General features: G+C 49.3%; 3 protein-coding genes across 6 annotated transcripts in view; 1 reads left to right on the plus strand and 2 right to left on the minus strand.

Annotated features, from left to right (window-relative positions):
* The window catches only part of PIGQ (phosphatidylinositol glycan anchor biosynthesis class Q), a 223,747-nt gene extending 215,641 nt beyond the window's left edge, over nt 1–8,106 (minus strand). The window contains exon 1 of one of the 2 annotated variants that reach the window (XM_086941161.1): nt 8,011–8,106. The gene's annotated coding sequence lies outside the window, so the exon portion shown is untranslated. The remainder of the gene's footprint in view (nt 1–8,010) is intronic. The other variant, XM_086941158.1, reaches the window with a different exon arrangement.
* Nucleotides 1–12,526, plus strand: part of ASB8 (ankyrin repeat and SOCS box containing 8) — a 464,621-nt gene that overhangs the window by 90,085 nt on the left and 362,010 nt on the right. The gene's annotated exons all lie outside the window — the stretch shown is intronic.
* The window catches only part of NHLRC4 (NHL repeat containing 4), a 220,596-nt gene continuing 216,387 nt past the window's right edge, over nt 8,318–12,526 (minus strand). For both annotated transcript variants that reach the window (XM_086941163.1, XM_086941162.1), the window contains exon 2: nt 8,318–10,239. In XM_086941163.1, coding sequence (XP_086797289.1) covers nt 9,124–10,227 — 1,104 coding nt within the window. In that variant the 5' untranslated portion in view covers nt 10,228–10,239 and the 3' untranslated portion in view covers nt 8,318–9,123. The remainder of the gene's footprint in view (nt 10,240–12,526) is intronic.

The raw sequence follows: 12,526 nt of genomic DNA on the forward strand, positions 1-12,526 counted from the left end.
AACGCGTAATGCCTGCCTGCCTTTTTTGCCTCAAATAAAGAAATTACTGAGCACGTTTGGAGTTACCTGATTCACGCTGCAAGTCATGAGTGATGTCACTGACCATGTCATGAGTGATGTAATATGTGAAGTCATCAGCAGTGCATTGCGGGCGCGCGAGTTATAGTTAGCTGAAGTAACTAACGGGGGAATTTCATTGGTTTTAAATGAGTAAAATATCCAGCTAACTATAACATGTGTCAAACCTATGGTTTTTTCAGTGAATTTCATAGGTTTTGTAAATGCTACTTCCTAACTATAACGTGTGTAAAACCTATGGTTTTTTAGCAGCCCGGAAATCAGAGCTAATACAACATGGCTTGATAGCAGTAGGGGTTTTCTGAAATGCTTTACTTGTAAAGCCTGCAAGAATGGCATGAGTAAGAAAGAATACACTACCCCATTTAGCTCTGACCCTATACAGATTCGACACAAACTCAATTGCAGAACCGAATACGCTGTATATATTCTGGAATGTCCCTGTGGCCTCAGGTACGTGGGAAGCACCAGGCCACAGGTGCATAAACGAATTCTGCAACACCTTAGAGCCATCGTAAATGCCGACGCAGCGTACCCCGTTGCGCGGCATTTCGAGGAGTGTCATGGAAGGAATACTAGTGGGCTTAAGTACTATGTAATAGACACAGTGCCACCTCAAAGAAGGGGTGGAGACCGAGAAGCCCAACTTCGTAAGCTAGAGACAAGATACATTATCCAGCTAGATACCAAAATACCCAATGGCCTTAATGCGAGTGAGGATTGCTATACCTATCTTTGATTTGACTGTGGTAACTGAATATGACTAATTTTGTATGAAATAGTGTAAATTATCAACTAAACTATTTATCTATGCCTATTTATTATGAAAAGATGCCGTCCATATTAGATTTTAGCACACTATTTAATTTTGTTTAATTCACTGGTAGCACTTTTATTTCACTTACAAAAATGTATTTCACATTACTTTATTTATATGCCATTGCCATAAGACATATTCATGTATTTAATATGACTTGCGTTATTTTGCACACAATTTCGAGTTTGCCCACTTGGGCTTAATCTGACCTTCTGGTCACATTTGAAGTAGTGACGGAATTGGTTTTAGCCTCCCTGTAAATATGCGTTTTTTTATAACTAGTTGGACACGTTGATATTATGCAATGACCGACCGCAGGTTATAGACACCTTTTTCCATGAATGCAGGGAAGCTTAAGTTTTTGCATTTGCAATGATAGTGAATATTTTTTTTTTTTTTTAATTTTTTGAAAACCTTTATTGTGCACAAAAACAGAACAAATACGGGCCCACAACCATCCGGCCGGCCACAAACTCTCATGTAGCACTAGTGCCTGCAATACGGCGACAAAGTAATACAGCATAACAGCAGTTACTGTGCAGAAAGCAAACTGGAAAGCGCCGCAATACCATGACACAGGAGCAATGCAGGTTAATTTTACATTTTTGTGCGACTATTAGGGTCAGGTCGTGTTGTTCCGTACTCATAAAAATAATAAAAGAAAGAACAAGGTCCATGTAGGTGGGACATGACAGAAGCTACAATTTCCGACCAATTCAAATCTCCACAAGCAAGTCCCGACCAGGCAGGATGGCCACAAGATATCCATACCACAAGGAAGCAGTCTCAACAACCCATTCGCGTCGTCGCCGCCACCCATCCCCCAGTATGCCTATACACGGGCCAAAAGAAGGAGAAAAATTATAAAAAAAGCAAAAATAGGCACCATAGAAAATAACAAGAACTAAAATATAACCCCCCACCCTACACACATGCAGAGGCTATGGCCTACCCCCCCCCCCCTAGCAGAGTGTCTGTCGCCCCATAAACCCGAAATACAGCAAGAGAAGAGAAGAAGGAAGGAGAAAGGAAAGAGAAAGTAAAAGGAATATAAACCAGTGATATAGGGAGTAAGAAAAGAATCCTATCCTTGAACTCCCACAAGAGAAAGGCCGGGAGGAGGGCCAGTTACACATATACGTGGACACCGCCGGCCCAATAAACATTCTCCACCCCAACATCAGCATCGAGTAAAATCAGCAGAAGTCTATCAATTAGAGAGAGTCAATTCACAATCCGTAATGAAACAGGCCAAATTCGAGTCCCACACAGTCTCCACCCACCCGCCCGGCAGTTAAACAAAAGGGGATCTCCTAGCCCTGGCCCGATCTGGGGCTCGTCCTCTCACCCACTCTCCGTGATAGTCCAGTGCAGTCCAAGGGGACGAGAGAAAATGGCCGCCCAGAGGAGGGGGGAGGTGCATAAACACAGAAAGAGCGGCGTCTGGCCCCAAAAAATGAACCTCCCTCGGTCGCAGGCTTCTCCGGTGTATCCAGATCACAAAAGTCACAGAGCAGGGAGATCAAAGTCCGTGATAAGTGAGCAGATGAAGAAGCATGAGGGCAGACAGCTGATACCCAAAGCTGTGAAGCCATGGAACGATGCATACAGTCAGGCATGAAACAAGGGGGAGACAGTGTATCAACGACAGACCTGGTGGTTGGCAACAAATCGCTACAAGCCGCAGCAATGGCTACTTTAACCTCCACTGTAGCACTCCGAGGCGACGGTGTGGTGATAGACTGTAGCAGTTCCAAGTCGAGATTCTGTCGGGGATGAATCCCCTGCTCCTGACATAGAGCGTGGGCACATGCATCAAGTTTAACCCCCAGTACACTGTAGTTGTGTAGCATCGCCGATCGCAGCTCACCCAAGGTCGCCAACACGTCTTTATAGGTCCAGTCAGGCTGTAGTTCCCATAGTTCTGCACGTCCGGGGGAAGAATGTGCTCCGGCCCCCTGCACGCAAGCGAGCCCGCTGTTCCGTGGAGAGGGTGCGTAGTCGTCCTCACAGTGGCGAATAACAGGCATCGCCATCTTGCCCTCAATCCACCGAAGTACTGGGGGGGGGAAGGGGGGTCGCAGGACGCGACCGGGCAGCAGCTGTCGTTCCCCGGGCAAACAATATTCCTCCCGGTCTGCAGCGTAGTCTGGAAGTCGGCAGCAGTGTGGTGTGTCAGGCAGAACCGAGTGGGGCTCGCCGATGCCGGCCAGAGGGACAATGAAAGATGAGCGGAAACATGGCGGCCAAGGACAAAGGACTCGTAAACAAGGCACTTCTCCCCTCTACCTCCGTGCAAACCCAGCGCACACACGGTAATTCTTGGCGGCAGGCGGTGATCGGTCCGTGCGCGAATGAAGGTGACTCCGTGCTGTCGCACCACCTCCGCAGCGGATCGGCTGAGTCGAAGCACGCAAGGTCCGCAGTGCGCTGCGGAGCAGACAGGGTCCCGGGCCAGGGCGAGTCGCTCAATAACTTCTGTCTCCGGGCGGGCGGAGAGGCCGGAGGAACACCATTAGTACCAGCTCCGCTTCCCACACATTTCAGTTCGAAAAAACACCAAGAAGACAAACAGGATTGCGGTGCGGGATTCCGGGGCCGGCGGTGCCAAAAGGCTGCACGTCCACTCAGGTCGCCATCTTGGCTCCTCCTCAATGATGATAGTGAATATTTATACTTTAAAACATTTTAGAACAATATTTATTATGTTTTATCATTATTCTTAATTGCAAATGCTATTCAATCGATTGTATTTTACATTGTGTAAATAATGTGCAAAAGCTGCTAATTGTGATAATAAAGATTGCTACGCACTTTATTTTGTGTTAAGACACTAAGTCATGAAGTATTTTCTTTATGTCCATGACTTTCAATGGCACAGTGCACTTTAAATTTGCTATTCCGCCTCCTTGACACTGTCATGTGATCAAGGCCTCTCCAGGCCGAAACGCGTCATGGCAGAATGGTGAAGGGTTTGAAATAAATCTTCACGCACAAGAAATTGGGTTTGCCTCGTCTTTTCCGTACTATTGGATGATGGGACGACAACATACCGAATATATATATATATATATATATATATATATATATATATATATATATATATATATATATATATATTCACTCCACTTTTGCCGGTAGAGAGGTATCGCGCTGTCGAGGGCGGTCCGAGTTCAAATACTGGCACTTTTGTAAATTCTTTCAAGAAGTTCCCTCCGCTTCCAGGAACCACTCGGACACTCCAATTGCTGCAATAACTTATTTTGCAAGTGAAAAACGACGCGTTTCGGTTGTTACACCTTGATCACGCCTGTAAATTCATATAAACGCCATGTTTAAATACACTTCAAAAAACAATGTGATTAAACAACGGACTTACCACCCATGTGATTAGTGAGCAACTGTCGCGGCCATTTTTGAATGTACAATATATCACAGTAGGATCGATATAAGTCCCAAAACATATATGTACATATAATATGATTCACAGTTCATATTTAAATTAACTGTATACTCCAGTCAGATATATAGTTAACACTGCATAAATGCCACATATATTGCTGTGTTTTAGCACCTTATAACTAACGCGGATATATCACTGCATTTGGAACCATATGCAATGCTATGTTTTCAGTGCATTGCATATACCACAAAATACGCATTGCACTAATTACATGCAAATCGGTATGGCACTTAGTCATCACTACTCCCATCACCCTGGCGCATGCTAATTCGCATGCATGCATGTAATTAGTGCAATGCGTATTTCGTCACTGGGGCAATGGTACACGCAACAAGAACATTTATAGGGAACCATGGTGACTGGTGCTTTGGTACATGCATGCAAGGATACAGACAGGGAGACATCGTCACTGGGGCAATGGTACACACAACAAGGACATGAATGGGAAAACATGGATACTGGGTCTTTGGTACATGCATGCAATAATACAGACAGGGAAACATGGTTACTGGAGCAATGGTACACGCAACAAGAACATGTATAGTGAAACATGGTTACTGGGGCTTTGGTACATGCATGCAAGGATACAGACAGGGAGACATCGTCACTGGGGCAATGGTACACGCAACAAGGATGCAGATAGGAAAACAAGGTTACTGATGCTTTGGTACATGTGTGTAAGATACAGACAAGAAAACATGGTCACTGGGGCAATGGTACACACAACTAGGACGCGGATAGGAAAACATGGTTATTGCAGCTTTGGTACATGTATGCAAGGATACAGACAGGAAAACATGCTCACTGGGGCAATGGTACAGGCAACAAGGACGCCGATAGGAAAACATGGTAATTGCAGCTTTGGTACATGTATGCAAGGATAGAGACAGGAAAACATGCTCACTGGGGCAATGGTACACGCAACAAGGACGCCGATAGGAAAACATGGAAATTGCAGCTTTGGCACATGTATGCAAGGATAGAGACAGGAAAACACGGTCCCTGGGGCTATGGTACAGACAACAAGGAAAGAGAGACCACATGCCGAGGCAGAGAGACTCAGACTGATATCATGGAGAAACAGTCATGAACACTAGAACAGGCATACAGGCAGACATGAACATTGTGAGAGGAGGATACGGAAGCTTGGACAGGAGGTGCAGCCATCAGTACTGGGACAGGGAGACACAGTGATAATGAAGACACCGATACCTGCCAGTAAGACACTATTGAAAAGGAAGGCACAGTCGCGAGAGCACCACACACAGACTTGGACACTGAGACAGGGGCAGGGAGGCTTGGACACTGAGACAGGGGCAGGGAGGCTTGAACACTGAGAAAGGGGCAGGGAGGCATGGACACTGAGACAGGGGAAGGGAGGCATGGACACTGAGACAGGGGCAGGGAGGCATGGACACTGAGACAGGGGCAGGGAGGCATGGATAATGAGACAGGGGCAGGGAGGCATGGACACTGAGGCAGGGGCAGGGAGGCATGAACACAGACGGGGGTAGGGAGGCATGGACACTGAGACGGGCAGGGAGGCATGGACACTGAAACAGGGGCAGGGAGGCTTGAACACAGACAGGGGTAGGGAGGCATGGACACTGAGACAGGGGCAGGGAGGCATGGACACTGAGACAGGGGAAGGGAGGCATGGACAATGAGACTGGGGCAGGGAGGCATGGACACTGAGACAGGGGCAGGGAGGCTTGAACACAGACAGGGGTAGGGAGGCTTGGACACTGAGACGGGCAGGGAGGCATGGACACTGAGACAGGGGCAGGGAGGCATGAACACAGACGGGGGTAGGGAGGCTTGGACACTGAGACGGGCAGGGAGGCATGGACACAGACGGGGGTAGGGAGGCATGGACACTGAGACAGGGGCAGGGAGGCTTGGACACTGAGACAGGGGCAGGGAGGCATGGACACTGAGACAGGGGCTGGGAGGCATGAACACAGACGGGGGTAGGGAGGCATGGACACTGAGACAGTGGCAGGGAGGCTTGGACACTGAGACAGGGGCAGGGAGGCATGGACACTGAGACAGGGGCTGGGAGGCATGGACACTGAGACAGGGGAAGGGAGGCATGGACACTGAGACAGGGGAAGGGAGGCATGGACACTGAGACAGGGGCTGGGAGGCATGGACACTGAGACAGGGGAAGGGAGGCATGGACACTGAGACAGGGGCAGGGAGGCTTGGACACTGAGACAGGGGCAGGGAGGCATGGACACTGAGACAGGGGCTGGGAGGCATGGACACTGAGACAGGGGAAGGGATGCATGGACAATGAGACAGGGGCAGGGAGGCATGAACACAGACGGGGGTAGGGAGGCTTGGACACTGAGACGGGCAGGGAGGCATGGACACTGAGACAGGGGCAGGGAGGCATGAACACAGACGGGGGTAGGGAGGCATGGACACTGAGACAGGGGCAGGGAGGCTTGGACGCTGAGACTGGGGCAGGGAGGCATGGACACTGAGACAGGGGCTGGGAGGCATGGACACTGAGACAGGGGCTGGGAGGCATGGACACTGAGACAGGGGCAGGGAGGCTTGGACGCTGAGACAGGGGCTGGGAGGCATGGACACTGAGACAGGGGCAGGGAGGCATGGACACTGAGACAGGGGAAGGGAGGCATGGACACTGAGACAGGGGCAGGGAGGCATGAACACAGACGGGGGTAGGGAGGCATGGACACTGAGACAGGGGAAGGGAGGCATGGACACTGAGACAGGGGCAGGGAGGCTTGGACACTGAGACAGGGGCAGAGAGGCTTGGACACTGAGACAGGGGCAGAGAGGCCTGGACACTGAGACAGGGGCAGGGAGGCATGGACACTGAGACAGGGAAAGGGAGGCATGGACACTGAGACAGGGGCAGGGAGGCATGAACACAGACGGGGGTAGGGAGGCATGGACACTGAGACGGGCAGGGAGGCTTGGACACTGAAACAGGGGCAGGGAGGCTTGAGCACAGATAGGGGTACGGAGGCATGGACACTGAGACAGGGGAAGGGAGGCTTGGACACTGAGACCGGGGCAGGGAGGCATGGACACTGAGACAGGGGCTGGGAGGCATGGACACTGAGACAGGGGCAGGGAGGCATCGACACTGAGACAGGGGCAGGGAGGCATGAACACAGACAGGGGCAGGGAGGCATGGGCACTGAGACAGGGGCAGGGAGGCATGGACACTGAGACCGGGGCAGGGAGGCATGGACACTGAGACAGGGGCAGGGAGGCATGGACACTGAGACAGAGGAAGGGAGGCATGGACACTGAGACAGGGGCAGAGAGGCCTGGACACAGAAACAGGGGAAGGGAGGCATGGACAGGGAGACATTGACTCTAGGAAACATCAGACCTTGAAGAGGGAACCAGGGATGCAGACACTGGGGAAGAGGCACACTGACCCTGCAAGAGGAAGACACATACACCGGTACTGAGACACAGCATGACCTGGAGGACAGATACTGTGAGGGGACAGTCACTTGGAAAGGGATTCAATGGACCAGCGAGCCACGGATGGATACAGTGTCTAGACATAACAAACTAGCGTCAATCAGTAAGCCCTCAGCACGGAGGAGTTGTATGCAGCAGCAGGTTAAACTATGTGCCCTGCTCTGTGGGTACAACTACTTACAGGGTGGTAATTTCTTCCGTATTCGTTGTATTATCAGGTAACAGAGGCCCCCCTGCCGCTTGTCGTCTGACCCCTCGTGCGCTGCTGTTCCTGCTGTGCGCACCCAAGCAGACTGAGCCCCCTGACAAGGACACGCCGGCGCCTCCCCAGATTAACCCTTTCGATGCTGCAACTGAGGTCACCCATTCGCCCCAGTGCAAAGATGGTTGAGTTTGCAATAAAAACGAACACTTATGTTAAAAGAACATTTGCCAAATGCCCCCCCCCCCCCCCTTGGAGTACTGATTAATAATCTGATGCACGTTCATGGAATTAAGTGCGTTTATAATACTATATAAATTCAACAACGTGACCTCGTACAATCATCAGGCATTGGCAGCGTCCAGTCTGCCCGCCAAAGCGCTTCAGCATCTTGCCAGGAGCATGAAACACTGTCCAAATGCAATTACAATACAATACAGCACTCAATAAAACAAAAAATACATCACAATATTCTCATTCTCTAGCTACTTTCTGCCCCATAAATCTTGAGCGTTGCTGCATAACACAAAGCCCTATGCAACAGAACTAATTCCAGGTGTGCTACCTTAAACTCAGAGCTTTGCCTTAAGAATGTCACACACACAGCAAAGCAAAAACATCCTCAAGTCAATTCCTGCTTTTTAGGTCTGGCTTGGCGGCGCAGCTCTGTACTCCAGCACAGAGTATACATAGCATAGACTTAAGCTCCACCCTGCAGATTACTACTCTTTTACCTCGTGCTAGTGGCTGTTTTGTGTGTTATCTCACCTTGCAGGAAGCGCTTCCATTTCAATGATTGAAGGACTATTTTACATTTGAAAAGTACGCTCAATCACCAGTTGTTTGTCACGTTAAAAACTTTATCTCTTATATAAATTCTGTAGCAAAGTAATCAATTTTCTTACTGTATAACGCCGCATTGGCAGAGTCAATAAGGCTGGCTTTAATGTTATAAGCAGCATTTCTGAATGCCTGTGTTTATGTGTGTTGAAAGCTAGACCTACTGGCTTTGCCAATGCTTTTTTTAAATAGCCACACTGCAAAGATCACTAATACCCAACTAATCCCATCTTCCTGTGCTCCAGTTACTGCTTATGAAGGCTTTCCCCTTGGTGTCAGAGTTGGATTCTCGCTGCCCATCCTGGGGCTCTCTGGGATGGAGCTAGGCTTCACTCTGTATCTAAAGACCTTAATACAGTTTTCCCCAGTGTCTGCTACTAGTAGCTGGCCAAAGACAGAGCAGGCCACCCCGGTGGGTCTCTTTAAACCTTCAGACACCAGGCAAACTGGAGAACCACTCGGTGGGAAGAGAAAAACTTTCCTCTGCTGTTCGTCTGCCACGATGAGATTCCCTTCAATGTCGGCACACACTCCAGCAGGATTGCCAAACTGATGCCCATGTTTATTGCTTATGGAGGAAACTAGTTTATGATTAGCACTGAAAAGCTTCACATCCCTGCATTCTTCACTAACGGCAAACCCCCCTTCTGGCACCTGCGTGATGTAACGTGGTCCTTGGAGTCCAGAGATGGTGTGTGTACTCGCTACCTTGAAGGCATGGTCAATGGCAAAGAGGTGGACCTTTCCTTGGGCATAATCTGCCACAAGGATTCTTCCCTGTGAGTCTACGCCAATTCCACTAGGAGAATCGAATGTACCAATCTTCATCCACTTTCCTTTGGAAAATTTTGAATTGGGATTGAAGATGCAGACAGCCCCATTGACCATGTCAGTCACAGCAACTAACCCAGATCGGGTCACGGTAACATCTTCGGGTAGGAAATACTCCTTCCCTCTATTCCACTCAACACACTGCAGGGACTGGAAGCTTTGACCGGCCCGGTTCAGAAGGTGAACCCGGGGTCCATTCTCACTGATCACGTAGACAATGCCATCCAGCGAGCAGTGAATGCCATTTACCCCTCCATAAAGTTTGCCGTCCGGGTTGGGGATTCGCTGCACCAACTCATTTTGTCTGAAGCAAAGGAGGTTTTTGATATCCTCTAGGTCATGGCAGATGGTTTTGGTCTTCTCGGTCAGCTGATGGATATGACATTCCTTCACCATGCCCAGTCCTTGGTGGTAGCTCAGAAGTGGGCTGGCCTTTTGGAGGGTGTTTTCAGATTTCACCTGCAGACTGCGGACTGCTCTCAAGAGATCCTCTTTCTTTCGGGTAGTCTCTAGCGTGTAGTCCATTCCTGCCCTTGTCTGTCAAATAAAAGTGAATATCAGCGTTAGTGCAAGTTGGGTAATGCTAGCAAAGCACAGTGCAGCTTAATGCTTTACCTTCTGGAAACACATATCACATATCATTTGGGAACTAGCAAAGAGCGGTTCTGTTATTGTAAAAAGTGAATGTCTGTGGCTGAGAGTCTACCTGACTGACACGATGATGTGAGTTCTTTCAACTCTGTTTTTGGATAGATCACAGGACTGCTGTAGTGCTGCAGAGCTGTTTTCATGTTCAACAGGTCTTAGACTGGCACTACGATACACAGCCTCCAAAATTGTTAGATGGATAAATAAGGAGATTGGGTGATGGAATGCAAATTTTTCAAGTCGCTAATGCTGCTGGGGTTTAGGTAACTAGCACATTGGTGCAGGGTTGTTACTGTCTGTGACTAGATGTTTTGGAGAATGTGCTCAAGAATATATAGGGCCTAATTCCGATGTCAGTGGGACTGACATTGCCCCTGTGGTCTGTCCGCTGCATTACGATGCGGCAGGGCATCGGGTGGAGGGATAGTCCGCTGCTGCTCCAACGGGCTTCTTGAGCCCGTCGGAGAATTGGAAATGCTCACAATCCCATAATGGCGGTGGAGCCAGCCTCGGCTCCGCGGTTGGGATTATGACGTCATTTTCTAACAGCCTTTCCATGTTGTCCTTTCTGACATGGATAGGCTGTTGGAAAATGACTTTGGGGGTCCCCTTCTTTCCTGGCCCTTCGCTATGGGGCTTGAGGGGCGGTGCCTGTCACACGGTGCTGGCCTGTGTCCATACATCAATTTTGCTGTGGCAGCTAGTGCTGCAGGCCTTTTACCGACCGCCACACAAGCTGCCATAGCAAAATGGATGTTTCCGACTGCACTGTGGGCGGTCGCATCCAAATTGGGAGACCACTAGGGTGTCATCCGCCGACATCGTAATGAGCCCCTATGTTTGTATTCGGCATAGCCAGTGTTGTAGCTTGAGTCCTGTATGCCCTAAGGAAAGACTGGAAAAAGCCCCCATATACCCTCTTTTGGCAGTAATAGATAGACCTAATTGGGATTCCTTGAATACCTCACATTCCTAGGCTCTAGAGCCAAAGTACCTGCTGCCGTAGTGCTAACTATACCTCTGTGCAGGACTCTGCAGATTAACCTTAATTGAGGGCTGTGTGGCGTACAGCATAGAAATGGAAATTATCCCCCACAGGGTGTAATAGCTCACAAATGGAGCCTTGGGTCTTGGAAGACTTGTCAGGGTGGCAACTATGCTTAGTTGATTCAGGGGACTGGCAGATTGATGCCAATGCTTATACTTGTATATTAATTGAAAATTTACTTTTAAGAAGACAATGAGTATCTGCTAAGATCAATAACTTGACAATAGGCGGACACAGGATCGGACTGAGACAAAAAATAGGCCCGGGCACCAAAATAAAAACGGCCCCAATTAGCACATCAGACAGCTAAAAAGTGGCCCATGTTTGCAAGTCGGCTCAATTTGCAACTGGGAAAAACAGCCTATATAAGTGTTTTGCAAGGAATGGCAGGCAGCATGCATTTGTGCTTGCTATAGGCAATGTTTGGGGTAATATCAGGTAAATCAACAGTAAAACCTGGCCCACCAGGACATAAAACCGGGCCACAAGCAGCCAAAAAACAGCCCACACACTGACCTGCCAGAATAGCTCTTTCGGGCACTGCTTAGTTGCCCTATACATGTCAGGTTCTAGGACATCGAAGCGCCTACCTAGAACTACAATCCCCATGAACATCGGGGAAAGAACTACAGATCCCATGATCCTTTGCGACGCAAGGATAAGTTGGGGCAGGGCCAGGAAACAGTGCTCGTGATTTTGTTTGGAGGTCCAAGGAGCTTCCAGTAGGTAACGCTTCTCCATGTACTAAGTTCGTGCTGTGTTCCTGACACGCCGGCCCTGGTATCCTGAGGAAAGGATTTCCTGCCGGTAACGAGTGTAGTGTTGCTGCCAGTGGGGTGTACCACTGCAGCACACGCCCCCTCCCACTGTCCATTACGTATGTTGCCCCTCAGGCGTAAGGGGAGTTTGGTATAGCCCTTACGTGAGCGTAACGTGAGTTTGCTAATAAAAGCCAGGCAAGCCTGGGCGTGGGCGGTCTAGCTACTAACCACCAAAGTAGCTCGTGTGTCCGACTGATTGTTATTTCTAGGCCCCAGGCCATCATCAGTGCAGGACACCACATTGGCGACGAGCGGTGGTCTCATTGGCCCCACCGCGTGCTCATCACCAGCGCGCCGCTTCCTCGGC

The sequence above is a fragment of the Lissotriton vulgaris genome, chromosome 10 (genome assembly GCF_964263255.1).
Source record: "Lissotriton vulgaris chromosome 10, aLisVul1.2, whole genome shotgun sequence".
Taxonomy (NCBI): Eukaryota; Metazoa; Chordata; class Amphibia; order Caudata; family Salamandridae; genus Lissotriton; species Lissotriton vulgaris.